The 24,672-nt window shown below is 53.9% G+C and overlaps 1 protein-coding gene across 2 annotated transcripts in view; it reads left to right on the top strand.

Annotated features, from left to right (window-relative positions):
• LOC121274481 (WD repeat-containing protein 26-like) overlaps window positions 1-24,672 on the top strand; it is a 51,737-nt gene that overhangs the window by 5,761 nt on the left and 21,304 nt on the right. For both annotated transcript variants that reach the window (XM_041181819.1, XM_041181820.1), the window contains exons 2-4: window positions 15,727-15,826; window positions 17,294-17,350; window positions 19,137-19,273. In XM_041181819.1, the coding sequence (XP_041037753.1) occupies window positions 15,727-15,826; window positions 17,294-17,350; window positions 19,137-19,273 (294 nt within the window). The remainder of the gene's footprint in view (window positions 1-15,726; window positions 15,827-17,293; window positions 17,351-19,136; window positions 19,274-24,672) is intronic.

Genomic DNA, 24,672 nt, shown 5'->3' with positions numbered 1-24,672 from the left:
TCTGCCATCACTTTGTACAGGGGAGTTGGGGCTGTGATTCCCTCTCTTTATACAGGAGAGTTGGGGCTGTGATTCCCTCTCTTTGTACTGGAGAGTTGGGGCTGTGATTCCTCCTCTATGTGCAGCAGGGTTTAGACTGTGTTTTCTTGTTTTTAGGTTATAATCCACCCTCTTTATGAGGCAATTTGGGTTTTAATCCCCTTTGTTATTGAGGAATTTGAGGCTGTGATCTGCCTTTGTCTTCCTGCTTGGATGGACTATTATATTTCACTTTGTCTCGAACCCTACACCTCTCAAATTTTTCTTTTCTACTACTTTGGGCTTCCCCTCTGTGATGGGGCTTTGGGACTCCCCTCTGTGATGTGGGATGGTGCTGGGCCTTCCCTCTGTGATGTGGGATGGTGCTGGGACTCCCCTCTGTGATGTGGGATGGTGCTGGGCCTCCCCTCTGTGATGGGGGATGGTGCTGGGCCTCCCCTCTGTGATGTGGGATGATGCTGGGACTCCCCTCTGTGATGTGGGATGATGCTGGGCCTCCCCTCTGTGATGGGGGATGGTGCTGGGCCTCCCCTCTGTGATGTGGGATGGTGCTGGGCCTCCCCTCTGTGATGGGGGATGGTGCTGGGCCTCCCCTCTGTGATGGGGAATGGTGCTGGGCCTCCCCTCTATGATGTAGGATAGTGCTGGGACTCCCGTCTGTGATATGGGATGGTGCTGGGATCCCCCTCTGTAATGGGGGGGTGCTGCTGGGACTCCCGTCTGTGATGTGGGATGATGCTGGGATCCCCCTCTGTAATGGGGGGGTGCTGCTGGGACTCCCGTCTGTGATGGGGAATGGTGCTGGGACCCCCCCCTCTGTGATAGGGGGTGGTGCTGGGACCACCCTATGTGATGGGGCGTGGTGCTGGGACCACCCTCTGTGATGGGGCGTGGTGCTGGGACTCCCCTCTGTGATGGGGAATGGAGCTGGGACTCCCCTCTGTAACGGGGGATGGTGCTGGGACTCCCCTCTGTGATGGGGAATGGAGCTGGGACTCCCCTCTGTAATGGGGGATGGTGCTGGGACTCCCCTCTGTGATGGGGGGATGGTGCTAGGACTCCCCTCTGTGATGGGGGATGGTGCTGGGCCTCCCCTCTGTGATGTGGGATGGTGCTGGGCCTCCCCTCTGTGATGTGGGACGGTGCTGGGACTCCCCTCTGTGATGTGGGATGGTGCTGGGCCTCCCCTCTGTGATGGGGATGGTGCTGGGACTCCCGTCTGTGATGTGGGATGATGCTGGGATCCCCCTCTGTAATGGGGGGGTGCTGCTGGGACTGCCGTCTGTGATGGGGGATGGTGCTGGGACTCCCGTCTGTGATGGGGAATGGTGCTGGGACTCCCGTCTGTGATGGGGGATGGTGCTGGGACTCCCGTCTGTGATGGGGAATGGTGCTGGGACTCCCGTCTGTGATGGGGGATGGTGCTGGGACTCCCGTCTGTGATGGGAAATGGTGCTGGGACCCCCCCCTCTGTGATAGGGGGTGGTGCTGGGACCACCCTATGTGATGGGGCGTGGTGCTGGGACTCCCCCCTGTGATGGGGGATGGTGCTGGGCCTCCCCTCTGTGATGGGGAATGGTGCTGGGACTCCCGTCTGTGATATGGGATGGTGCTGGGACTCCCCTCTGTGATGGGGGATGGTGCTGGGACCACCCTCTGTGATGGGGAATGGTGCTGGGACTCCCCTCTGTGATGGGGGATGGTGCTGGGCCTCCCCTCTGTGATGGGGCGAGGTGCTGGGCCTCCCCTCTGTGATGGGGGATGGTGCTGGGCCTCCCCTCTGTGATGGGGCGAGGTGCTGGGACCACCCTATGTGATGGGGCGTGGTGCTGGGACCACCCTCTGTGATGGGGGGAGGTGCTGGGACTCCCCTCTGTGATGGGGGATTGTGCTGGGATCCCCCATGTGATGGGGTGTGGTCCTGGGATCCCCCTTTGTGATGGGGGATGGTGCTGGGATCCCCTCTTTGATGGGGTGGTGGGTGGTGCTGGGCCTCCCCTCTGTGATGGGGGTGGGGTGCTGCTGGGACTCCCCTCTGTGATTGGGGCTGGGACCCTTTTCTACCTTTCTGGCCCACGGTACCGCTGGTGGCCCTGCTTGCCTCCATCTGAAGCTCTGGAATTCCATCCCTAAATCCTCCCTTCTCCTTTAAGTGCTCCTTACAACTTACCTCTTTGTCAGACCAGTCGTTCAGCTGTCTTAATATCCCTATGGAGCTCAGCTTCAAATTTTGTTTGGAAAGTGACCTTTACAGGTCATTTTTTACTTGTTAGAATTGACAGTTGTCGTAATCAGTGGGCGAGCAGGAGTGTCTCGTGACTGCACTGTGTCTATTAGGGCTCTGAATGAGCTGTTTGATGTTTCAGACACAGTGGGGGTGACTCACCGATGATACCTTGATAGATCTATGCCACGGCTAATCCCAACTGAGGTTTATTTACTTTTCCTGACCTGTGCTGTTCGCCTGCTCCCTTTTGTTTGAGCAGAGTGTTTGACAGGGGGAGTGCACAGCTGGCTTCCAGCTCCCTAGCCCAGGAGACAGTGGCCGCCCCATCAGAGTGGGAGAGATTTTATTTCTCTGGTCAGACCAGCCCGTCAGGAGTCACGTTGTCAGCCGTGTTCTCTCAGCTACTGTCATTGTTGCTGCTGTGTCCTGCCTCGGGGTTTTAAAACATTAGATTTTTCTATAAGACTTGCACTTCTATAGCGCCTTCCTTCGCTTTGGACATCTCAGAACACTTCACACTTCGAAGGAAGCAACTGCAGCCTCTGTAATAGTGAAGGAACCATGCCAGCTCGTTTGTGCACAGCAAGCTCCCGCAGTGTGAGCTTGACCAGATAATCTGTTCCAGCATTGTTGGCTGTTAGATAAATGCTGGCCTAAGGTACCAATGATAACTTGCCCTGCTCTCAATTCAGTGGTGGCCGTGGGATCTTTTACGTCCACCTGAGAGGGCAGATCAACAATTCAACATCTCACGCGAAAGATGGTACCTCTGGGTTTGCTGCACTCCCTCAGCGATGCCCCGCTGGCATTGCAGGGCTCACGACAGTGATGCCCCGCTGACAGGGTGGCGCTCCCTCGGCGCTGCCCCACTGACCGTGCAGCAAGCTGCGACCACCTGACGCGCAGGTTTAAAACAGGACAGGGCCCAGAGCCTGCGACCGGGCAGACCTTAGCTTTTGTCCATGAGGTAACTCAGTAACTGAGGCCGGCATTTAATTGAAGGCTGATGTCAAGTTTACGTGACCGCCGTCTGAGCCTTGTAATAGGATCGCCCCTGAATCGCTCCCAGCTGTCTGCACAATACGTGCCTCGATTTTTCTGTTTCTGTAGCTCCTGGTTTCCATGGCAATGCCGGCCCACAGTGAGTGTAGGGCCTGGCTTGGTTAATGCAGATTAACCGAAGATTGACTATTCAAAGGAGATCACTGCCGCAGTGAAGTTGTTGCTCATCAATTCATTTTTTTTTGGTCCAAAAGTTAAAACCAAACTAATTTTTTTTGTTTTAATGACTTCATTTGGACCTCCTCTGGACACATGAGCTGAGAGCTGATCTCGCCGGGATCCTTTGTGAATTCCTCTCTGCTTCAGTCAGGTCGTTGATTTTGGACCCTTATCTAATTGTTGGGAGCAGGGTGGAGGCCATTCAACCCCTCGAGCTTGTCCTGCTATTTAGTTACATCATGGCCAATCTGCGTCTTGACTCCCATCTACCTGCCTTGGTTCCTTTTCCCCTTACCTAACTTAAAATCTATCCATCTCAGTTTAAATTTTGAGCCCCTCGCCCCACCCTTCTGAAGCCAATGTAGCCTTCCTGAGGTGCAGTGCTCAGAATGGAACACAGTGCTTTAAATGGGAAGGAATTCCAGAGTTTAGGCTCCAGTAAGGTGGTAATGACCAGGTCTTCAACCAATATCACTAAAACAGGTGGTAAATATTGGCCCCTGGGAAAAGGGGAGAACTCCTTCCCACCCGCCGCTCCCCCCCTGCCCCGGCGCAACACTTGCTTCCATGGTACCTTTCAATCCACCTGAGTGGACAGACAACGCCTCCAAAAGCCAGCAGTGCAGGGCTTCCAGAGCCCAGGCACTGGAGCGGCGGCCTGGACTGTGGGCTCAAAGTCTCTGGGCCAACCTCCTGGCGTGGTCAATGCAGGGCCCCATCTATGCGATGCTCCAAAAGTGCCACTCGCCTCGGTTTGACTCTTTGACGGTGGCCGGTCCCGGTGCTTATCCCAGCATCCCGGCCCGGAGCGCTGCAGATCCGATAGGCTGTCCGGCCCGCCTTGCAACCAGGAAAGCAAAGCTCCCAAAGGGCCACATCCCACTTCACCGACCAGTCGGGCCAGGAGTGATTCCAAGGCTCTTCAGCCTGCCCTGCTTTGTCGGACCCCATTCCGTTGGCTGGTCGCTGATTGTTTCATAAGTTTATCTCTTATCAGTTTGACCCCGTTGTCCTCCTCTCCCATTGAAAGTCATATTTCAGATTAGCCTCACCCATTCCCTCCCCCCCCTCCAGCTACCTCCTCCTCCTCTCAGGCACCCTCTTTGCAGGTTGTAAGGCCTTAACTCGCTCCAGGCATTGCGGGCGTGCTCCCCCCTGCGCAATTCCCCTTGAGAGAATGTGTTTCACCGTCACGGAGATCTGGTTTTGTGGATTTGAGTTCCTTCCCTTTTCGAGCTGTGGTTCAGTGTGCCACTTCCTGTCTTCACCCCAAACCTCTGTAAGCCAGAAGGTCATGGGTTCAAACGCCACCTCAGAGACTCGACCCATAATCCAGGCTGATGCTGCCAGTGCCAGTACTGAGGGAGGGCTGCACTGTGGGAGGCTCTGCCTTTCGGGTGGGACTTATAAGCTGTGGCCTCCCCCCCCCTCCCCAGATGGACAGAAAAATTTCCTTGACCACTATCTAAAACAGAACAAGAGAGATCGTCCTGTGTCGTGGGGCCAATATTTATCCCTCAACTTACATCACTAAAACGGATTTTGACTATTGCTGAGAAAAGAAACATTCTGTCAAAGCTTTTCATCTTGCACTCATCAGGACAGATTCACAAGAATATCAATAGTAAGGGAACAACAATTCATACTGCGTGAGAAAAGTGTGCTGATTGGAGGATTTATTTCTTTGCAGTTTGTGGGATCTCTTGCGCGCAATATCTGCTGCATCTATTTAACTAATACTGAGCATGCCTCCAGAGTGATGCATTGTGAAGCACTTTGCAGTGGGAGGACATAAGGTGCTAGATATCTGCAGCACCTTTATTGTACATGGGGTTTAGAAATTTGGAAAATAAAGGGATTGGAAGGAATTGGATAGCTCTTTCGAAGGAGCCGGCTCTGACCTGATGGGCTGGATGACCTCCTCCTCTGCTAGGGGCTTCCAAGACTTTGTTTAAATGTCGGTGAAGAGACAGCTCTTGTTTGCTAGCTAGATCCCACAATCAGCAATGAGATAAATGATCAGCTAGCCTGCTGCTGATCGTGACGGCTGGCCCCAGAACACCAGGGACGAACTCCCCTTCTACTTCCAAAAGTTTAACATCCGCCTGGGAGGACAGGTTGAGCATCAGTTTACAGTGTCTCTTCTGAAAGATGGGTTCAGCCTCCGGAGTGGGGTCAGGAGCCGCCGCCATTTTGCGCGCCCTCTATATCGTGTGGGGTGAGGTGAGGTGAGGTAGGCCAGCAGAAGACCTGCCCTGTCAGGCACTTGTGGACCTCGCTTGGGGCGCCGCTGCTAGGCCAGTCCGCATCCTTCGCACGAGTGCTGCAGGAGGCTGTTCAGTCCCTCGAGCCTATTCTGCCATTCAGTTGGATTGTGGCTAATCTGTTTTACAACTGCCGTTTCCCCGGAATACCTGTTGCAGCCTTGAGAACTCCACGGCTACTCCAGATGGGGTTCGATGAGAGCGTTAGTTAAACTGTGACATAGCTTCCACCCCTCCCTGGACTCTGGTCCCCTTGAGATGAAAGGCTCATATTCCACGAGCCTTATTCGTTATTATTTTGTATCGCTAGCTTCTACCGATTTCTATTCATGAGCCCCTAAATCTCTCAGCTCCCCTCCGACTCCGAGCTTCCTGCCATTTAGGAGGTATTCTGAGCTATTGTTATCTCAGCCGCACTCTGAGCCTGGCGTTGCTGAGGTGGATTTGGTGCCAGCCAGCTCACTGGCAATAACCCTTTGCTTCGAGTGCTACACTGGGCGTTGCCCCACCGTTCCCTGCAGGTCTGGAGGGGGCCCTGACACCACTGCCGGACCCCAATTTCCACCCACTTAAAAGCGTCCAGCGTGCCCCTGCCACTCGGCTGGCGTCTGTGCCACCCCCTGCTGCCTACACTTGCTGTGGCCGTGCCTGCCAGCGTTCAAACCGCCTCTGAATTTGTCTCAACTGGTTGGACTTTTGCCCTGTCCACCGTGCAATGCCTAATCTAAGGGGTGAATAGTTCAGGTTTCAGCAGCCTGCACCATCCCTTCCTGGCATTGGGTAAAGGGTGGTTGGGGGAGGGGGATCTGTGTGCACAGTGGTCTTGTTACAGAAGGGCAAATATCAGCTGCTCATTAACGCAAATAAAGGTGTGATTGTGCGTCACTGTATTGGGGGGAGGGGGGGTGGTGGTGGGATGTGGTGAGGGTGGGGGTGCAGTCGTGTGTTTGTGTGTCACTCTGTGGGTGCAGGGCCGCAGGGTTAGTTGTGTGTCTTCGCAGAGGACGGGAGTCTGTTGCTCTGTGGCAGCGTGTGTCGCTCCTCGGGTGCCGGGGTAGTTGGGGAGGTGGGAGGGTGTGTGTGTGTGTGTGGCCATGTGGGGGTGGCTACCTGAGTGGCAAGATGGGGAATGTGTCACCCCTTGCAAGGGCGCGCACCCCTCTGCCTGGGTGCACACCTTATGTGCGCGTGCGTCCGAGTTCTGCCTGTCTTTATGTCTGAATAAGTCGAGCAGATGAGTGACATTGAGCAAGCGAGTGAACGACTGTTCGCAGGTGGTAATATTGTTAGTGTTAGGCTGTCTCTCTGCATTAAATAGCAATGCAGGTTGCTCTTAAACCATTTATCCTTGTTGCTGGGTGAACCTTCAGCAAAACAGCTGTTAGTGCTGGCAGCTAGTGTTGTGCTATTTAATGGGTCAGCGATACAGGCCCCCCTCCTCCCCCTGCCTGGGGCTCCATGGGCAAGTCCTAATCAGCTCGTGGCAGCAGAGGCTCCTTGTGCGCGAAAAATTAATAAGTGCTTCCCGCCATATGGCTCGACCCAACTGTTCCCCCCTTGGGGCTGCCTGTAGAGCAGGAAGGTATAATCCAAGGAGCCTGCGTCTGATTGTGTTGGAGGTGCTGCAGGGAAGCGGGCAGCAGCAAACCTTCTCCCCGGCCCCTGCCCACCACCAGATGGTCGGAAGCTCCTTCCACTGGGAGTTCAGATTCCGTTGGGGTGCACCTTGCGTTGGAACTTAGAAACAAAATTGCGCATCAGGGGCTTGGAGGTTTCTGATGCTGTCTCACGGGTATCGGGCAGCGAGAAAGTTGTTGTGACTTCCTGAACGGTTAAGCACACAAAATAGAGCCTCCTACGTGGTTGTGGACAGTCATCCGGGGTGATAATACTGCCCAGTTGATTGCGCCTTTTACACTGAAGCCCGTTGTCCTATGTCCCTTCCCCCTCCCTCTGTTCTCCTCTCGCTCGCTGTTTCCTGGTCCTTTTGAACTGAGCTCTCTCCGCCCCCACCCCCCCAGTCTACTCCTTTGACAACTTGCATTTATATAGCACCTTGAACATCGTAACACATCCCAGGGCACATCATGGGAATGTACTCCAACAATGTAACGAGATGTTGGGTGACCAGAAGCGTGGTCAAAGAGGTCGGCCTTAAGGGGCCCCTTTAAAGGAGAGAGAGAGAGAGGCAGAGAGATTTAGGGAGGGAATTACAGAGCTTAGGGCCCCGGGCAGCTGAAGAGACAGTCGCCAACGGTGGAGCGGTTAAAATGGGGGAACGGGCATAAGGCCAAAATTGGAGGGGAGAGACCTCGGAGTTCTGGGGCGGGAGAAGATTATAGGGATAGGGAGGAGGCGCGGGCTTGGAGGATTTTGAAAATCAGGTTGAGGATTTGAAAATTGAGCTGTCGTTGGACCGGGAATGTAGGTTAGTGAGCACAAACCTTTTAATAGTCACAAAGGAAAAGTCAAGCCTGCCATTAATGCTTAAACAGAAATCGCAACACGAGCAACAGTCTAATCCCATGTGTCCGCTCTCTTCCTAAATGCTGCTTTTCTTTGACGACCTGTACACTCTCTGAAATGGCCTCCATTTCAGTCGCAGTCTTCAGTCATGTGCAATCTCACCTTGATTGAACTCAGTTTTTCAAACTTTGTTCATCCAGCTCTCTTGATTTGTTTTTTATATATATATACCTCTTGATTTTAGGCACAGGCAAGCTGATGATGAGAGGCAAGTCTGTTTTGTAGACTCCCTCTCAATGGAGAAGTGCGCAGGTCTCGCACTGGTTCATTGATTTATTAGTGACCATCATACATTAGCGATTCACTGATCAGTGAATCACCTGATTTACAAATTCATTTAAAAGACTGTACATTGTTTTTATTTGTTCATTCACAGGATGTGGGTTTTGCTGGCTGGGCCAGCTTTTATTGCCCATCCTTCGTTGCCCTTGAGAAGGTGGGGGGTGAGCCGCCTCCTTGAGTGGCTGCAGTCCCTGTGGTGTAGGTACACCCACAGTGCTGTTAGGGAGGATTTTGACCCAGTGACAGTGAAGGAATAGTGATATATTTCAAAGTCAGGATGGTGAGTGACTTGGAGGGGAACTTCCAGGTGGTGGAGGTCCCATCTATCTGCTGCCCTTGTCCTTCTAGATGGTAGTGGTCGCAAGTTTGGAAGGTGCTGTCTAAGGAGTCTTGGTGAATTCCTGCAGTGCATCTTGTAGATGGTGCACACACTGCTGCTACTGTGCGTTTGTGGTGGAGGGAGTGAATGTTTGTGGATGTGGTGCCAATCAAGCGAACTGCTTTGTCCTGGATGGTGTCAAGCTTCTTAAGTGTTGTGGGAGCTGCACTCATCCAGGCAAATGGGGAGTATCCCATCACACTCCTGACTTGTGCCTTGTAGATGGTGGACAGGCTTTGGGGAATCAGGAGGTGAGTTACTTGTCGCATGATTCCTAGCCCCTGACCTGCCCTTGCAGCCACAGTATTTATATGGCTAGTCCAGTTCAGTTTCTGGTCAATGGTAACCCCCAGGGCATTGATAGTGGGGAATTCAGTGATGGTAATGCCATTGAACGTCAAGGGGAGTTGGTTAGATTCTCTCTTGTTGGAGATGATCATTGCCTGGCACTTGTGTGGTATGAATGTTACTTGCCACTTGTCAGCTCCAGCCTGGATATTGTCCCAGTCTTACTGCATTTGGACATGGACTGCTAAATGTCAAAGTTTCATTTCTAGAGGAACAGAATTGAAAAGTAGAGGTTATGTTAAGCTTGGTTAGACCATACTTGGAAAGCTGTGCACAGTTTTTTTTTTCTTTATGCTTTCATGGGGTGTGGCAGGGCCCAGCATTTGTTGCCCATCCCTAATTGCCCTTGAACTGAGTGGCTCGCTAGACCATTTCAGAGGGGCAGTTAAAAGTCAACCACATTGCTGTGGGTCTGGAGTCACGTGTAGGCCCAGACAGGGTAAGGACGGCAGATTTCCTTCCCTAAAGGGGACATTAGTGAACCAGATGGGTTTTTAATGACAATCGGCGATAGTTGTCATGGTCACGGTTACTGAGACGAGCTTTAATAATTCCAGATTTATCAACTGAATTTAAATTCCACCAGCTGCCGTGATGGGATTTGAACCCGTGTCCCCAGAGCATTAGCCTGGGCCTCTGGATTACTGGTCTGGTGGCATTACCATGGCACCACCTCCTCCCCCTGTTCTGGTCTCTATCTTATAAAAAAGATGCTGGATAAAAGTGATGAATAAGGATGATACCGGAACAGAGGTTCTATCTGTCGAGAAAGACTGAACATGCTGGGCTCTCTTTCTCAGAAAGGGGAAGCTTGAGGATTTAACTGTCTTTAAGATTACTTGTTTTTAAATGTTATCTATTTTAAGATTTAGCAGGGTAGACGTAGAGATGATGTTTCTACATGTGGGTGGGTCTGAAATTTGGGGCCACAACTCTGTGATAGTCACTCATTAACCCAATTGGGAATTCAGGAGAAACTTGCTTCACCAGACAGTGGTGTGAATGTGGAGCTAGCTGCCACAGGCTGTGGTTGAGGTGAATAGTATCACAGCTAGGAACGTGGAAAGTGAAACACAAGGAAATCAGCCATGATCTTATTGAATGGCAGAGCAGGTCAAATGGCCTACCCCTGTTCCTATTTCTTATGTTCTAATGATTGCAGCACAGGAGACCATTCAGCCCATCGTATTTGTGCTAGCCCTCTGAATGTACAATTCACTTAGTTCCATCCCCCCCCACCTCCCCGTAACCCTGCACTTTCTTCCTTTTCAGATAGCAATCCAGTTCCCTCTTGAATGCCGCGATGGAACCTGCCTCCGCCACAATCTCGGGCAGCGCATCCCAGACCCTAACCCCTCGCTGCCTGAGAAAGTTTCTCCTCATGTCTCCATTGCTCCTTTTGCCAATGACCTTAAATCTGTGTCCTCTCGTCCCCGATCTGTCCACCAATGGGAACAATTTCTCCCAGACCCCTCATGATTTTGAATACCTCTATCAATCTGGATGGATTTAAGGGAAAACTGGATGAACACAAGGGAAAAAGGAATAGAACGATATGTTGATAGGGAGGGAGGAGGCTGGTGTGAACCATAAATACCAGCACAGACCAGTTGGGCTGAATGGTCTGTTTCTGTGCTGTAGATTCTGTGTCATTGACATGCCCAATGACTATAAAATTCCAACTTGTCATTGTGCCATTACTAAACTACCGACTGGTGCAAGATAATGTGGGATAACCGCAATGATTCTTGGGAGTCAGCTGGAGGTTGGGGGGTGGCAGGGGGTAGGTGGGGAGGTTGGGGGAGGGGTTGTACTGGGCCTTCTGCTGCAAAGCACGTTGTAAATGTCGGGATGAGGAAAGAATCCAGCGTGGTCGTGATCCTCCCCCTTGGTCAAGTTGCCAGTTGTCTAGTCTCGCTTGTCTTTAGCAGGGAAGGAATGGGGTCGTGGCAGTTGGCAGTAAAGTAAGTCTGTGTGTCTCTGTCTGTGAGTGTGTGTGTCTCTGTCTGTGTGTGTGTCTCTGTCTGTGAGTGTGTGTGTGTCTCTATCTGTGTGTGTGTCTCTGTCTGTCTGTGTGTGTCTCTGTCTCTGTGTATGTATGTGTCTCTGTGTGTGTCTCTGTGTGTGTGTGTGTCTCTGTCTGTGTGTGTGTGTGTCTCTGTCTGTCTGTGTGTGTCTCTGTCTGTGTGTGTGTCTCTGTCTGTGTGTGTGTCTCTGTGTCTGTGTGTGTGTGTCTGTGTGTGTGTGTCTGTGTGTGTGTGTCTGTGTGTGTGTGTCTGTCTGTGTGTGTGTCTGTCTGTGTGTGTGTGTGTCTGTGTGTGTGTGTCTGTGTGCGTGTCTGTGTGTGCATGTCCGTGCGCGCGCGTGTGTGCGTGTGCGCGCGTGTCTGTGCGTGGGCGCGTGTCTGTGCGTGGGCGCGTGTCTGTGCGTGGGCGCGTGTCTCTGCGTGCGCGCGTGTCTCTGTGCGTGCGCGCGTGTCTCTGTGCGTGCGCGCGTGTCTCTGTGCGTGCGCGCGTGTCTCTGTGCGTGCGCGCGTGTCTGTGTGTGTGTGTATGGGTGCGTGTCTCTGTGTGTGTGTGTGCGTGTGCGTGTCTCTGTGTCTGTGTGTGTGTGTGTCTCTGTGTCTGTGTCTCTGTGTCTGTGTGTGTGTGTCTGTGTGTGTGTGTCTGTCTGTGTGCGTGTCTCTGTGTGTGTGTGTGTGTGTGTGTGTCTGTCTGTGTGTGTCTGTCTGTGTGTGTGTGTCTGTGTGTGTGTGTCTGTGTGTGTGTCTGTGTGTGTGTCTGTGTGTGTGTGTGTCTGTGTGTGTGTGTGTCTCTGTTTGTGTGTGTGTCTCTGTTTGTGTGTGTGTCTCTGTTTGTGTGTGTGTCTCTGTTTGTGTGTGGGTCTCTGTTTGTGTGTGTGTCTCTCTGTGTGTGTGCATGTCTCTGTGTGTGTCTGCCTCTGTTTGTGTCTCTGTCTCTGTTTGTGTCTCTGTCTCTGTTTGTGTGTGTGTGTCTGTCTCTGTGTGTGTGTGTCTGTCTCTGTGTGTGTGTGTCTCTGTCTGTGTGTGTGTCTCTGTCTGTGTGTGTGTCTCTGTGTGTGTGTGTGTGTCTCTGTGTGTGTGTGTGTGTCTCTGTGTGTGTGTGTGTGTGTGTCTGTCTCTGTGTCTGTCTCTGTGTCTGTCTCTGTGTGTGTGTCTGTGTGTGTGTCTCTGTGTGTCTCTGTCTGTGTGTGTCTCTGTCTGTGTGTGTCTCTGTCTGTGTGTGTCTCTGTCTGTGTGTGTCTCTGTCTGTGTGTGAGTGTCTGTGTGTGAGTGTCTGTGTGTGAGTGTCTGTGTGTGAGTGTCTGTGTGTGTGCGTGTCTGTGTGTGTGCGTGTCTGTGTGTGTGCGTGTCTGTGTGTGTGCGTGTCTGTGTGTGCGCGCGTGTCTGTGTGTGCGCGCGCGTGTGTGTCTCTGTGTGTGTGTGTGTGTGTGCGTGTCTCTGTGTGCATGTCTCTGTGTATGTGTGTGCGTGTCTCTGTGTGTGTGTGTGTGCATGTGTGCGTGTATGTGCGCGTGTCTCTGTGTGTGTGCACGTGTCTCTCTGTGTGTGCGCGCGTGTCTCTCTGTGTGTGCGCGCATGTCTCTCTGTGTGTGCGCGCATGTCTCTCTGTGTGTACGCGCGTGTCTCTCTGTGTGTGCGCGCGTGTCTCTCTGTGTGTGCGCGCGTGTCTCTCTGTGTGTGCGCGCGTGTCTCTCTGTGTGTGCGTGTCTCTGTGTGTGCGTGTCTCTGTGTGTGCGTGTCTCTGTGTGTGCGTGTCTCTGTGTGCGCGTCTCTGTGTGTGCGCGTCTGTGTGTGCGCGTCTCTGTGTGTGCGCGTGTCTCTGTGTGTGCGCGTGTCTCTGTGTGTGCGCGTGTCTCTGTGTGTGCGCGTGTCTCTGTGTGTGCGCGCGTGTCTCTGTGTGTGCGCGCGTGTCTCTGTGTGTGTGCGCGTGTCTCTGTGTGTGTGCGCGTGTCTCTGTGTGTGTGCGCGTGTCTCTGTGTGCGCGCGCGTGTCTCTGTGTGCGCGCGCGTGTCTCTGTGTGCGCGCGCGTGTCTCTGTGTGCGCGCGCGTGTCTCTGTGTGCGCGCGCGTGTCTCTGTGTGCGCGCGTGTCTCTGTGTGTGCGCGCCTGTCTGCGTGTGCGCGCACGTCTCTCTGCGTGTGCGCGCACGTCTCTCTGTGTGTGCGCGCGTCTCTGTGTGTGCGCGCGTGTCTGTGTGTGCGCACGCGTCTCTCTGTGTGCGCGCGCGTCTCTCTGTGTGCGCGCGCGTGTCTGTGTGCGCGCGCGTGTCTGTGTGCGCGCGCGTGTCTCTGTGTGCGTGCATGTCTCTCTGTGTGCGCGCGTCTCTGTGTGTGTGCGCGCGTGTCTCTGTGTGTGTGCGCGCGTGTCTCTGTGTGTGCGCGCGTGTCTGTGTGTGTGCGCGCGTGTCTGTGTGTGCCCGCGTGTCTGTGTGTGTGCGCGCGTGTCTGTTTGTGTGCGCGCGTGTCTGTTTGTGCGCGCGCGTGTCTGTTTGTGCGCGCGCGTGTCTGTGTGTGCGCGCGCGTGTCTGTGTGTGCGCGCGTGTCTGTGTGTGCGCGCGCGTGTCTGTGTGTGCGCGCGCGTGTCTCTGTGTGCGCGCGCGTGTCTCTGTGTGCGCGCGCGTGTCTCTGTGTGCGCGCGCGTGTCTCTGTGTGCGCGCGCGTGTCTCTGTGTGCGCGTGTCTCTGTGTGCGCGCGCGTGTCTCTGTGTGCGCGCGCGTGTCTCTGTGTGCGCGCGCGTGTCTCTGTGTGCGCGCGTGTCTCTGTGCGCGCGTGTCTCTGTGCGCGCGTGTCTCTGTGTGCGCGCGTGTCTCTGTGCATGTCTCTGTGCATGTCTCTGTGTGTGTGTGTGCGTGTCTCTGTGTGTGCACCTGTGTCTCTGTGTGTGTGTTAGAAGCAGTTCAGAGAATGTCCACATGACTGATTCCTGGGATGAAGAGAGTTTGTGTTATGAGGAAAGGTTGAGCAGATTGGGCCTGTTTGCACTGGAGTTTAGAAGAGCAAGAGGTGATCTTATTGAAATGTATAAGATTCTGAGGGGGTTTGACAGGGTGGAGGCTAAGAAGATGTTTCCCCCTCGTGGGGGAGTCCAGAACTCAGCACAGTTTCAGAATTTAAGAAGGAGAGGAGGAGGAGGAATTTCCTCTCTCAGAGGGTCATTAGTCTGTGGAATTCTCTTCCCCAGAGAGCAGTGGAGGCTGGGTCATTGAATATATTCAAGGCTGAGTTAGAGAGATTTTTGTTGGACAAGGGAATCAGGGGTTGCAAGGATCAGACAGGAAAGTGGAGTTGAGGCCATGATCCTATCGAAAGGTGGAACGGGCTCGATGGGCCGAATGGCATACTGCTCCTAATTCTTGTGGGGGCTGGGGACGTTGTTGTGTGATTGGACCTCTTGCTTTCCTCACCTGTAAACTGTACCTATGCACCTACAAGCAAAAGCGCTGGGCCTTTTGATCCAGTTTGGCTACGACATTGGGGCGGAAAGGAAGCACGATGACCCCTGTGGTGGGCTGCATGTCAAATTTCTGGCTTATACTCAGGGCCTGGTTTTGTGTTGTGAATGCGATGTAGCAGGACCTGCCTCGGGAAGCTTGGCACACCGTAGTTGTACCCTCCCACCAGTGCAGGCGCTGTAACAGGTAGACAGGGGCCTGGGTTTAATGTCCAGTCTCCAGCAGGGCAGTCACTCTCAGTCTGTGCCGTATCTGCTGATTGGCAGAGGGGTGCGGGGTGGGCGGTTGCCTGAACATAAGAATCAGGAGCAGGAGGAGGCCCCATTCGGCCCCTCGAGCCTGTTCCATTCAGTAAGATATTGGCTGATTGTGGCCTTAATTCCACTTTCCTGTCTGTCCCCCCCACCCCCCTACATAACCCTCGATCCCCGTTGTCGATCAAAAACCCGTCTGCCTCAGCCTTGAATATATTCAGTGACCCAGCCTCCACTGCACGCGGGGGGGAGAGAATTCCACAGACTCACGACCCTCTGAGGGAAGAAATTCCACCTCACCTCCGCCTTAAATGGGAGACCCCTTATTTTGGAACTGTGCCCCTCCTCGTTCTAGATTCCCCCACGATGGGGGGGAGGGGGGAGGGGAAACATCCTCTCAGCATGCACCCTGTCAGAGCCCCCTCAGAATCTTTTACGTTTCAGTAAGATCACCTCTCATTCTCTTAAACTCCAATGAGTGTCGGCCCAGCCGTTCCTCATCAGGGTGAGCCCACCATCCCGGGAATCAGTCAAGTGAACCTCCTCCGAACCGCTTCCAGAGGGATTGTACCCATTCTTAAGCAAGGTGCCTGTAGACAGTTGCATTCGGGTTATTAAATATTGTTACCCCACTGAGACTCACCCACTTGTTGTTCTTCTCTCCCCACCGCAACCCCCCCCCATCCCACCCCCCTCCACCAACCACTGTGCAGCCAAACGGTCGAACAGCTGATGCAGGAGACCGGATGCAGCCTGGAACATCCGTCTGCCACCAAATTCCGGAACCACGTGACGGAGGGAGACTGGGAAAAGGTAACCGCGGCTTCCGATCGCCCGCCTGCCCTTCGTTCCCAGCAGGCGGGACTGAGTTTTACTCTCGGGCCGAGCGGCGCTGCCTCGGGGGGGGGTCAGGGGTCTTGGTGTTCCTGGCCATGCCAAGCCTTGCTGGCACCGAGCAGCTGGCATCCCGTTGCTGCTGCCCCTGTGTTTTCTGTGGCGCCCGCGGCACAAACTGGCAACGATTCAGGCAAGAGGAGGAAAGGTGAAAAGTTCAGAGGCGGCTCCACGCGCCAGGGAACCCCTAACACCCCTAACACGCTCCCAGGGCCCCCTCTGCAACTCCTAACCTATTCTGCTGAGCCCACTGAGAGTCCTGATCCACTCCCGGGGGCTTCCTGCAGGTTCTAGACAGTGTTTAGCAGGGACAATGTAGAGGGAGCTTTACTCTGTATCTAACACCGTGCTGTACCTGTCCTGGGAGTGTTTGATGGGGATAATGTAGCGGGAGCTTTACTCCGTATCTAACCCCGTGCTGTACCTGTCCTGGGAGTGTTTGATGTGGACAGTGTAGAGGGAGTTTTACTCTGTATCTAACCCCGTGCTGTACCTGTCCTGGGAGTGTTTGATGTGGACAGTGTAGAGGGAGATTTAATCTGTATCTAACCCCGTGCTGTATCTGTCCTGGGAGTGTTTGATGGTAACAGTGTAGAGGGCGCTTTACTCTGTATCTAACCCCGTGCTGTACCTGTCCTGGGAGTGTTTGATGGGGACAGTGTAGAGGGAGATTTACTCTGTATCTAACCCCGTGCTGTACCTGTCCTAGGAGTGTTTGATGGGGACACTGTAGAGGGAGCTTTACTCTGTATCTAACCCCGAGGTGTATCTGTCCTGGCAGTGTTTGATGGGGACAGTGCAGAGGGAGCTTTACTCTGTATGTAACCCCGTGCTGTACCTGTCCTGGGAGTGTTTGATGGGGACTGTGTAGAGGGAGCTTTACTCTATATCTAACCCCGTGCTGTACCTGTCCTGGGAGTGTTTGATGGGGACAGTGAAGAGGGAGCTTTACTCTGTGTCTAACCCTGTGCTGTACCTGCTACATCTGACAACTCCAGGAGCGCTGTGTCTGTGCAGAGGGAAACAATTGCCTTCTGCCTCCAGAAGGGTTAAGGAGACTGAGATCGATAGATCTGTGCTCAGGGTCTCAAAAGGGATTGGGGTGAAAGTGAAGTGGAGGATGATGAGCTAATTTACTTGGGGAGCAGGCTCGAGGGGGCTGGATAGCCCCCTGCTCTTTCTAATGTCCCTTCGTTCGATCCACGGCCCGAGTGCTTGACGATGAACCAAACCATTGACCTTTGCTCGATGTGTTGGAGTCTGACAGCGGGGTGTGTGAGGTGGCTGGAACGCATGTTGGAACATGTAATTCATCCTTGAGCAGCCGCGTACCAAGAATAAGCAGATGAACAGCCTGTGCTGACTGTGGTGTTATCTTCCCTTTAGGCTGAAGCTGACCTCACTGAACTCAAGTCCTTGGTGCACTTGCCTCAGGCTATTGTGGTAAGGAGAAGGGGGTGTGGGGAGGGAGGAGTGGGAAAGACTCGGGGTGACGGAGGCCACAGTCTGTTTAACCTGCGGCCTCGCCGGAAGCTGATCAAACGCGTTTTCAAAAACCCACCCCTGAATGAGAAGGCGGAGTGAGCGTGTTGCTCGTCCCCCTCGCCCATCCGCCAGGATCCGCAGGGACCCTCGGGCGGAGAGAGAGTCGGTGCCGACCGTCTGGGCTAGCGTGCCACCAGCACGCTTCAGCGGAGCTGCTCTGGCCTCGGTGCGTCACCACGGTGCCCTCCATGTCCAGGTCACGAGCCCGCCCACGCTGGCCTGGGCACCATTGTGCCCCACAGACAGCGGCTCCTGCAGAGCAGCACTCCCTCACCAGAGTCCCTTTCACCGCGTGCCGCACAGACCCCCCCATGGCCACCACCTCGGCGCAGTCTGTATGTGCAAACCCTCCCCTCCCCCCCCCCCCCCCGCCTTTACAGCTTTGCTGCAATGTGGCCCTCAGAACGAACACAGTGTAAGAACGGGTGATTTAAGGGAAACTCTGGTTAGGACTGGGGCAAACGTTAAGTTTTTTCTTCCCCTTTTAAGGTACCTTCGGGACCGCCAAGAGAGCACAAAATTGGACCAGCAACTCAAAACATTATGGTTCTATTTTGTAGCCCTTAAATCATAGAACGACATAGCACAGAAGGAGGCCATTCAGCCCATTGTGCCTGTGTCATGATCTCTGGAAGAGCTGTCCAATTAGCCCCACTTTCCCCAGGTCCCTGCAATTTTCTCCCCCTCCAATTCCCCTTCTGAAAGTCCCTATTGAATCTGCTTCCGCCGCCCTTTCAGGCAGCGATCACAACAACTCGCTATGTAAAATAAAATTCTCCTCATCTACCCCCCTCTGGTCCTTTTACCGATTCTCTTCAATCTGTGTCCCCCTCTGGTTACTGACCCTCCTGCCACTGGGAACAGTCTCTCCTTATTTACTCTATCAAAATTTCTCAGGTTTTTGAACACCTCGATCAAACCTCCCCTGAAACCTCCTCCGCTCTCAGGAGAACAATCCCGGCTTCTCCAGCCTCTCCAGGTTAACAGAAGTCCCTCATCCCTGGTCCCAGTCTGGTCAATCTCCTCCGCACCCTCTCCAAAGCCTTGATGTACCGAGTGAAGTTTTAGTGCATCCAGATGTTCTATGTGGGGCGACTTTGGAGATGCATGGAAGAGGACGGCTCACACACAGGAGGGGGGGGGTGCGAAGTGAATTTGTGAGGGGAATCCCGAGATGCAAACTGACGCTTAAGAGGACGTTCCCTGTACGACGGTAGCACCTTTGCTACTCATGCCTCTGGACACCCTTTGGCGTCCATCTTAACTGTGCTGCTGTCTGCCTGCCTGCCTGTCTCTCACTCTCCCTTGTCCCACTCGCTCCCCCCCCCACCACCCTCACTCGCTCGCCCGCAGTGAAGAGAGTGTCAACTTGTCTAAGTGGGGGTGGGGGGCATTGCCGTCTCATCTGATGCGCCTCGCTCACTGGATAGGACTCGCGTGAGGGAGGAGGGTTAACACACACTGTCTTCCCCCCTCCTTCACATACACGCATTCTCACACCGGGCCCCTTGTGGCATTCCCCGACCCCTGATTCTGACCAACCAGCTCTGTGCAGATTGAGGGTGGCAGTGAGCCCTGCCCGGCCTCTGTATTCCCCAGCGCGTCGCCGTCTCATGGCTGCAGTCCGCCGCGGCTCCTCCGTTCACGGGGGCCCCCTTTAACGTGAGTCGTCCTCTCTGCGCAGCGCATGAAGTTCCTGCTGCTGGAGCAGAAATACCTGGAATTCCTGGATGATGGCAAGGTGCTGGAAGCTCTGCAGGTGCTCCGGTTCGAGCTGACTCCGCTGAAGTACAACACGGATCGGATCCATGCTCTGAGTGGGTGAGTGAAAGGGGGGGAAAGGGTGGTGGGGTGGATTGGGTGGGGGGTGAGGGGAGAGCCTTTGGAAGCCCTGTAAAAAGGGCCACTGTATTTGCGACCGATCTGTGCCTCATTTCAATCAGTTGCAGGGCGATGAGTCTGTTTTGTAAAGTAAATGTGATCCAGACAGTTTCTCCTTGGTTTTTCTCTCTCCCCTCTCTGTCTCTCTCTCTCTGTCTCTCTCTCTCTCTCCCCTGAGTCAGAAGATTGTGGGTTCGAGCCCCTGCACCAGAAATGTGAGCCCCACAATCCAGGCCGACACTCCCAGCGCCAGCACCAAGGGAGTGCTGCACTGTCGGAGGCGTTGTCTTCGGGATGAGGTGTTAAAACTGAGGCCCCCTCAGGCGGATGTTAAAGATCCTGCCCATGGGCACAATTGGCAGGAAAGCAGGGGGAGTTCTCCCCGGCGTCCTTCTGGGTCTTTTCTACTGTACCTTTCTGCATTTTTCAGCTTCTCTGTGGGTGACCTAACATCCTATGACCAAGAGAGTCTCTCCGCTAGTCCCTGATGTTTAGGTAAGTGTTGCCACTGTGCCCAGGCTGATGAGCAAGGGGTAAAAAACAGACTTTCGATTTTTCTTTATCCTTTTCATGGGATGTGGGCGTTGCTGAGGAGGCCCAGCATTTACCACCTATCCCTTGAGAATGAATGGCTCGATCGGCCATTTCGGTTACAAGTCAACCAGTTTGCTGTCCAGGCCCAGAGCGGGCAAGGATGGCAGATTTCCTTCTCTAAAGGACATTGGTGAACCAGGTGGGTTTTTAACAACCAAATGGTTTTACCACGACTGAGACGAGCTCTCAGTTCCAGATTCATGGAAAGGATTTGAGTTGAAATTCCACCAGCTGCGGTGGTGAGATCTGAACCCGTGTCCACCACCACCCCCCCCAGAGCATTAGCCTGGGCGTCTGGATTCCTAGTCCAGTGACATTACCATCTCCCCTGAATAAGTTAATTACTTTGGAATAAAAAGAAAGATTTGCATTTCAATGGCGCCTTTTGTGACCTCGGACGTCCCAGTGTGCTTTACAGCTGATGAATTCCTGCAATCTGGCCACCTCCCCTGGCATGACGATTCAACCTACAGGCACCCGGTCCTAACCGTGTGAGTGTCCGTGCGTGTGTTTCAGGAGCGGCCGTGCATGCGTGCGTTTCAGGAGCATGCGTCTGTGTGTGCGTTTCAGAAGCGTGCGTGCGTTTCAGGAGCGTGCATCTGTGCGTGCGTTCCATGAGCGTGCGTGTGTTTCAGGAGCATGTGTGCGTTTCAGGAGCGTGCGTCTGTGCGTGCGTTTCAGGAGCGTGCATGTGTTTCAGGAGCGTGCGTCTGTGCGTGCGTTTCAGGAGCGTGCGTCTGTGTGTGCGTTTCAGGAGCGTGCATGTGTTTCAGGAGCATGCGTTTGTGCGTTTCAGGAGCGTGCATCTGTGTGTGCGTTTCAGGAGCGTGCATGCGTTTCAGGAGCGTGCGTCTGTGTGTGCATTTCAGGAGCGTGCATGTGTTTCAGGAGCGTGCGTCTGTGTGTGCGTTTCAGGAGCGTGCGTCTGTGTGTGCGTTTCAGGAGCGTGCATGTGTTTCAGGAGCGTACGTCTGTGTGCGTTTCAGGAGCGTGCATGTGGTTCAGGAGCGTGCGTCTGTGCGTGCATTTCAGGAGTGTGCGTCTGCCTGCGTTTCAGGAGCGTGTGTCTGTGCGTGCGTTTCAGGAGCGTGCATCTGTGCGTGCGTTTCAGGAGCATGTGTCTGTGCGTGCATTTCGGGAACGTGCATGTGTTTCAGAAGCGTGCGTGTGTCTGTGCGTGTGTTTCAGGAGCGTGTGTGCATGCGTTTCAGGAGCGTGTGTCTGTGCATGCGTTTCACGAGCGTACGTCTGTGTGTGCGTTTCAGGAGCGTCTGTGTGTGCGTTTCAGGAGCGTGCGTCTGTGCATGCGTTTCAGGAACGTGTGTCTGTGCGTGCATTTCGGGAGCGTGCATGTGTTTCAGAAGCATGCGTCTGTGCGTGCGTTTCAGGAGTGTGTGTCTGTGCGTGTGTTTCAGGAGCGTGTGTCTGTGCGTGTGTTTCAGGAGCATGCGTCTATGCGTTTCAGGAGCGTCTGCGTACGTTTCAGGAGCGTGCGTGCGTTTCAGGAGCATGCGTCTGTGCGTGCGTTTCAGGAGCGTGCATGTGTTTCAGGAGCGTGCGTCTGTGCGTGCGTTTCAGGAGCGTGCATGTGTTTCAGCAGCATGCGCCTGTGTGTGTGTTTCAGGAGCATGCGTCTGCGTGCGTTTCAGGAGCGTGCGTCTGTGTGTGCATTTCAGGAGCGTGCGTCTGTGTGTGCGTTTCACGAGTGTGCATGTGTTTCAGGAGCGTGCGTCTGTGCGTGCATTTCAGGAGCATGCATGTGTTTCAGGAGCGTGCGTCTGTGTGTGCGTTTCAGGAGCGTGCATGTGTTTCAGGAGCGTGTGTCTGTGCGTGCGTTTCAAGAGTGTGCGTCTGTGCGTGCGTTTCGGGAGCATGCATGTGTTTCAGGAGCGTGCGTCTGTGCGTGCGTTTCAGGAGCATGTGTTTCAGGAGCGTACGTCTGTGCGTGCGTTTCGGGAGCGTGCATCTGTGCGTGCGTTTCAGGAGCGTCTGTGTGTGCGTTTCAGGAGTGCCCGTGTGTGTGTGTGTGTGTGTATGCGTGTGCGTGCCGAGGGGAATCACAGAACCCTGCCCCGCCTGTGTGTGCGTACATGCACGTGAGTGTGCCTGTGGAATCACAGACACCATGTGGAGCGAGCTATGTGAGAGCATTTGCTGGCTGAGACATGTGTCAGGGAGCTTGTGCAAATGGCAGCATTGGCTTTAAATTGTAAAATGACTTGGGAAGAGGGGGCCCTCGGCTGTTATCTCTTATACTCTCATCCATGAAAATAAATTATTTGCTGTTCCCCGTCCACACACGGGATGTGACTCGTTACAGATTTACTTCCTGGGACACCCATGGTCGATGCTGGCCCACGCTGCAGTTCAGGCAAGGCTTTGATGTCCAATGTCCTGGGTATTAAGGGTTACAGAACCACGATAGAGTTAAGACACTGAGTGGCCAAAATCCAATTGGATGGCAGAACGGGCTCGAGGGGCTGAGTGGCTGCCTCATATTCCTACGTTCCTGCCCAACTGGAGATCAGAAACTTCACTGAGACTTCACCTGAAAAATGTTTCTAAACTCTCTTCCTTTTCAAAAGGGTGGGAAGAGAAGGAAGTGAGGTTGAAACAACAAACCAGCATTTATATAGCGCCCTTAACGTAATGAAATGTCTCGCACTTCACAGGACATTATCAGGCGTTTGATACTGAGCCACATAAGATGTTAGGACAGGTAACCAAAAGTATAGTCATAGAGGTTGGTTTTAAGGAGCATTTTAAAGGAGGAGAGAGAGGCAGAGGGGTTTAGGGAGGGAGTTCCAGTGCTCAGCCCCCCAGGCAGCTGAAGACACGGCTGCCAATGGTGGAGTGATAAGAGTCCAGAATTGGAGGAGTGCAATGACCTGAGAGTTGTAGGGACTGGAGGAGGTTGCAGAAATTGGGAGGGTTGTTGGGGCTGGAGGAGGTTAGAGATAGGGAGGGTTGTCAGGGCTGGAGGAGGTTACAGAGGTGGGGAGAGTTCTAGGGGCTGGAGGAGTTGGCAGAGATACATCCCTCCCTACCTCTGTAACCTCCAGCCCCTACCGTCCTCCCTATCTCTGTAACCTCCTACAGCCCTCCCTATCTCTGTAACTACCTCCAGCTCTTAGAGCCCTCCCTATCTCAGTAACCTCCTCCAACCCCAACAAACCTCAGATCATTGCACTCTTCCAATTCTGGCCTCTTATCACTCCACCATTGGTGGAGGGTTGTAGGGGCTGGAGGAGGCTACAGAAATTGGGAGGGTGGTAGGGACTAGAGGAGGTTACACAGATAGGGAGGGTTGTCGGGACTGGAGGAGGTTACAGAGATAGGGAGGATTGTCGGGACTAGAGAAGGTTACAGAGATAGGCAGGGTTGTTGGGACTGGAGGAGGTTACAGAGATAGGCAGGGTTGCCGGGACTGGAGGAGGTTACAGAGATAGGGAGGGTTGTAGGGGCTGGAGGAGATTAAAGATAGGGAGGGTTGTAGGGACCGGAGGAGGTTACAGAGTTAGGGAGGGTTGTAGGTGGTGGAGGAGGTTAGAGATAGGGAGGGTTGTAGGGGCTGGAGGCAGTTACAGAGATAGGGAGGGGTGTAGGAGCTGGAGGAGTTTACAGAGATAGGGAGGGTTGTCGGGACTGGAGGAGGTTACAGAGATAGGCAGGGTTGTCTGGACTGGAGGAGGTTACAGAGATAGGGACGGTTGTAGGGGCTGGAGGAGGTTAGAGATTGGGAGGGTTGTAGGGACTGGAGGAGGTTAGAGATAGGGAAGGTTGTAGGGGCTGGAGTCGGTTACAGAGATAGGGAGGTTTGTAGGGACTGGAGGGGGATACAGAGATAGGGAGGGGTGTAGGGACTGGAGGGGGATACAGAGATAGGGAGGGGTGTAGGGGCTAGAGGAGGTTACAGAGATAGGGAGGATTGTAGGGACTGGAGGAGGTTACAGAGATAGGGAGGGTTGTAGGGACTGGAGGAGGTTACAGAGATAGGGAGGGTTTTCGGGACTGGAGGAGGTTTCAGAGATAGGGAGGGATGTAGGGACTGGAGGAGGTTTCAGAGATAGGGAGGGATGTAGGGACTGGAGGAGGTTACAGAGATAGGGAGGGTTGTAGGGGCTGGAGGAGGTTACAGAGATAGGGAGGGATGTAGGGGCTAGAGGAGGTTACAGAGATAGGGAGGGTTGTAGGGGCTGGAGGAGGTTACAGAGATAGCGATGGGTGTAGGGACTGGAGAAGGTTACAGAGATAGGCAGGGTTGTCGGGACTGGAGGAGGTTACAGAGATAGGCAGGGTTGCCGGGACTGGAGGAGGTTACAGACATAGGGAGGGTTGTAGGGGCTGGAGGAGGTTAGAGATAGGGAGGGTTGTAGGGACTGTAGGAGGTTACAGAGATAGGGAGGGTTGTAGGGAGTGGAGGAGGTTAGAGATAGGGAGGGTTGTAGGGGCTGGAGGCACTTACAGAGATAGGGAGGGGTGCAGGAGCTGGAGGAGTTTACAGAGATAGGGAGGGTTGTCGGGACTGGAGGAGGTTACAGAGATAGGCAGGGTTGTCTGGACTGGAGGAGGTTACAGAGATAGGGAGGGTTGTAGGGGCTGGAGGAGGTTACAGATAGGGAGGGTTGTCGGGACTGGAGGAGGTTACAGAGATAAGTAGGCTTGTAGGGACTGGAGGAGGTTACAGAGATAGGGAGGGTTGTAGGGGCTGAAGGAGGTTACAGAGATAGGGAGGATTGTAGGGG

Source organism: Carcharodon carcharias (genome assembly GCF_017639515.1).
Source record: "Carcharodon carcharias isolate sCarCar2 chromosome 37 unlocalized genomic scaffold, sCarCar2.pri SUPER_37_unloc_1, whole genome shotgun sequence".
Classification (NCBI taxonomy): domain Eukaryota; kingdom Metazoa; phylum Chordata; class Chondrichthyes; order Lamniformes; family Lamnidae; genus Carcharodon; species Carcharodon carcharias.
This window is presented reverse-complemented; position numbering and strand designations above follow the sequence as displayed.